The sequence below is a fragment of the Theropithecus gelada genome, chromosome 16, assembly GCF_003255815.1.
Source record: "Theropithecus gelada isolate Dixy chromosome 16, Tgel_1.0, whole genome shotgun sequence".
NCBI lineage: Eukaryota > Metazoa > Chordata > Mammalia > Primates > Cercopithecidae > Theropithecus > Theropithecus gelada.
The window spans coordinates 54,458,761-54,462,593 of NC_037684.1; the positions used below are offsets into that span (position 1 = coordinate 54,458,761).

The window sequence follows — 3,833 nt, forward strand, 5'->3', positions numbered from 1 at the left end:
GGGTCCCAGGCAGAGGTAAGCCCTGCCAAGGAGGGGTGTGGGTCCCTGGCAGCTGAGGTTATCCGAGCTGGATGGTGGGAACTTGGGGGCCTCCTCTTCATCCACAGGACAAGGGTGGCCCTGGGAGACCCCAGGGAGCCCAGGGGAGGCGGGGAAAGGAAGTGGAAAGAGAAGGAATGACCGTTCCTGCCAGTATCACCACTATGAGCCCCAAGGGGGCCCCCGGATGGAAGACCGCTGCACGTGCCTGGTCCTGTGGGGCACATGTGCGTACACGCGTGTGCTGGCGCGAGCCTCTGTGGGCACGGCTACAAGAGGCGCTGAGAGCTGGGGCCTCCGCATAGGGAGCTGGGCCTGCTCACTCTGCCCCTAGGCCCCCAGGCTCTGAGTGGGGATGGAGATGGGGTGTGGCTGGCAGGGCAGCGGGTCCAAGGCCTCTGGCCCCCAGACTCCAGCAGGCACACAGAGCCGGCTCTGGTCCCCGTGCCCTGCCAGAGGGATCCCACTGCCTCCATCACCTGTTCCCCCGAGAGGCCTCTCTCATCTCAGCATCTGCCCTTGGCGACTGGGTGGCAGAGGCTAGTTGCTGTGGGCAGACCACAGCCTCCAAGAATGGAAGGTCCGGAATGGCCCGGCGGGGGGCAACCCAGATGTAGCAATGCTGGGGAGGTGTGTGCTCTGAGGGGTCTTAGCCCAGCCTGGAGGCTCCAGGAGCTCCAGCTGTGGAGGGTGGGTAAAGGGAGTGGGGAAAAAGAGGCCTTTCGGCAGGGCCTTTCCCGGCACTGAGGGCAGCCCCCAGAGTCCAGGCAGGGCCTAAGGATAGCTCGTGTGGTGTCCCACAGCCTCCCCCCGCAGGACATCCTGGCTCACTTGGATCCCGTTAAACTGCAGCCCGGGCCGGGGATGCAGGAGCTATAAATAAACCAGCAGTCTGGAGCTCCAGGCCTGCCTCCACCCTGTCTCCAGCCCGGATCCCAGGCTCCCCTGCTTTTGTTGGGGGCACCCCTGAGAGCAGTGGGATTGGGGGTGGTGAACGAGCCCAGCCCAGGGGCGCCCCCAGCGCTCGGCAGAGGGGACATTGGTTCCTGGCTCGGCCACGTTTAGTGTGGAATTTGGCCCAGCCCCTCCTCTGTAAAGGAGGTGACATCGGGCCTGGGGCCCCAAGTGGTAGGCAGGTGTCCTCTCTTCCAGAACGGGTCCCCCAGATGCCAGGGTTGGAGGAGGGGAACCAGAGTTCCAGCTCTGAATGAAGTGGGGCAGGGCCTGTCCTGAGGGCCTTAGAGGCCCAGGCCTGCCCCACATGCCCGCTCACCACCACCCTGCTGGCTGGGGGAATCAGCCACTGCAGGGGCCTTGGGGGCCCAGCTCCAGCCCCACAGCAGCAGACAAGCCCATTCCCCACCATCTCCCTTCTCTCCTGGCTCCTCACACAACCCCGTGAAGGGGCAGGTGTCTCCCCATATCACATGGCAGCTGGAGGCACCACGGGTTGGGGAGCAGAATCTGGTCCAGGGGCTGCAGCTGGCACCCCTCACACCCCCGGGGCACCAGGGTTGGGTTGCAACCCTTGACCTATGGCCTCTCTAACCAGAGGAGAGCAGAGATGCCTCTGGCCACTGCCCAGCCCCATTCAAGAACACAGGCCGCCCCTCCTGGCAGGAAGAGTGTTCCAGAAGGCTCTACCACCCTGTGAAATTTCAAGAGGGCCAAGAAGCCTGGGACACCTGCTGCCCCTTGCGCTCTGAGATAGCTGCTGTGCTGAGCCCCAGAACCCAACCCCCGCTGGGGACAGCAACCCGAGAGCCCAGCAGATCACAAGGTGCTGCCGTGGGGGCCACAGGATGGCCCGGCCCCTCCCGCTGGCCCCTCTGCCTGTGCCCAGACCCCCACCTGCCTGGCTGGGATCCCAGCCTGTCTCAGGGTCCCTGCCACGACGCCAACACTATGACACCTGTCATCATTCCCACTTTACGGCAGGACCCAGCACCACGCGGCATCTACATCTGCTCTGGCCCAAGCAGCACCCCCAATCCATGTGTGCACCCCATGAATTGACTCCCTATCCACCCCAGGACCAGGATGGACGAGGACTTCTCCCAGATGAAGAAGATGGCCTTGGCCATGGGCACGTCCCTATCAGACAAGGACACTGAGCTGCTGCCCACGGACATGAGACACCACGGTACAGCATGCCCCGCCCAGCACAGCCCCCACCCATCCAGCCCAGCTGTGGTCAGGAGACCTCACCCCTTTTTCGGGGCTGATGGGTCCAGGACCCCAGGACTGCGGCGGGCGGGGACATGGGGGTGCAGGACCTGGCAGCCCCCATCCCAGGGTGGGGTCTTCCCTGGAGGCCTGGCGGGAGTGAGGTCGGCCCCTCCGTGAGCCCAGCCTGGTTGCCCCAGGATCCTACAGCTACCTCAAGTTCTTTGAGCACATGCGCAAGTTCCACGCCTCAGGCCAGCTGGATGAAGCCATCCGAGAGGCCTTCCAGGCCCTGGACAAGGACAGGAGCGGCTTCATTGAGTGGAATGAGATCAAGTAATAGCCGGCGGCCGGGGAGGGGTGGGGCCCAAGCCACCCAGACCACGCCAAATGCCCACCTGGCAGACCTGGCTTTCCCCCACCAGGTCCCGGCTAGCCTTGTAGCTGGCAGGGCTGGGCCAGAACTGGCTAGAGGCCCAGGAGGCCCACAGGCCCAGGCTCCTGGCCCGAAGAGTCCTCGCCTACAAAGTGGGGGGTGAACGGCTCATGAGCCACTGGGCACTGGCTGGAAGCCCGTTGGCACTGACTCGAGACCCCTCGGCCCCAGGTACATTCTGTCCATCATCCCCAGCAGCGGGCCCACTGCCCCGCTGACAGACGAGGAGGCTGAGGCCATGATCCAGGCGGCGGACACAGACGGGGATGGGAGGATCGACTACGAAGGTGGGGGCAGCACAGCCAGGGTATCCTCAGGACCCTCCTTCCCCTGCTAGGCCACGACCCTTGCCCATGGCCTCACCCTGAGGGCACCAGCACCCAACTCACAGAAGAGGAAATCCAGGCTCAGGGGTCTGGGCTGGGCCGGGAGCCGAGGGGCTCTCCCCTGGGCCAAGGGCCCCACTGCAGAGGCGGCCTGGAGGGCTTTGGGAAGGCCAGCGGTGGCGGAGCCAGCGGGTATGGGGTCTCTGGGCTCGGGGATACCATCTTCTGGGGGGCCCACGGTCTTTGAGGCTCTCCATGGCTGCCCTGAGTTCTGGGCCATCTCACTCCCCAGTGGCTGGCCACAGGCCTGGAGGGCAGAGGGCACACGAGGTGGGCTGGGCCTCCAGACACCCCCTGCCCAGCCATGGGCCCTGTCCTCATCTGCCTGGGTCTGGAAACCCCAGCAAACCTGGCTTGTGGGGAGCCACAAGGCTTGGCAGGCAGCCTGGCCCCTCTCAGAACCGAGGCCCCCCAGCTGCTCCGTGCCTCAGTTTCCCCACTAAGAGATGATCAGAGGAGGAGCACCTGCTCTCACAGGGTCTGGTGGAATTTCTGAGAGTCTCTGCAGAGACCCAGGCCACTGCAAGTCCCCAGTCCCCGGCCGGGGTCAACTCGTCACGACCAAGCAGCCTGGCCCAGGGCAAACAGCTCCAGCGTGGGGCCCCGCCCAGACAGGCTGGAGGCCTGGTCCCTGCCCAAGGGCTTGGGGACTGTGTCGTCCAGGCACACTCCCTCTGCCTCCTTTGAGAGTTAAAGGGCTTACAGGGATTGGGGGACACAAAACAGGGGTACTAACTAGAAATTGGTCTCCTGCTCTAGAATTTTCTGAATTGATCAAAAAGGAGAAAATTCCGAAGAAGAAGTAG

The 3,833-nt window shown here is 64.3% G+C and overlaps 1 protein-coding gene across 1 annotated transcript; it reads left to right on the top strand.

Moving 5' to 3' along the window:
- The first annotated feature begins 2,079 nt into the window (after positions 1–2,079).
- Positions 2,080–3,833, top strand: PVALEF (parvalbumin like EF-hand containing). Its single transcript, XM_025363897.1, has 4 exons — positions 2,080–2,182; positions 2,406–2,541; positions 2,813–2,928; positions 3,787–3,833. The coding sequence occupies exons 1-4, from the start codon at positions 2,080–2,082 to the stop codon at positions 3,831–3,833; spliced, it is 402 nt and encodes a 133-aa protein (XP_025219682.1).

Excerpts from the sequence above, each read along its gene's own strand:
- PVALEF (XM_025363897.1), top strand. The coding sequence starts at position 2,080 with ATGGACGAGGACTTCTCCCAGATGAAGAAGATGGCCTTGGCCATGGGC. Across the intron at positions 2,542-2,812 it reads ATTGAGTGGAATGAGATCAA|GTACATTCTGTCCATCATCC; the intron begins GTAATAGCCGGC and ends CCTCGGCCCCAG. Across the intron at positions 2,929-3,786 it reads TGGGAGGATCGACTACGAAG|AATTTTCTGAATTGATCAAA; the intron begins GTGGGGGCAGCA and ends CTCCTGCTCTAG.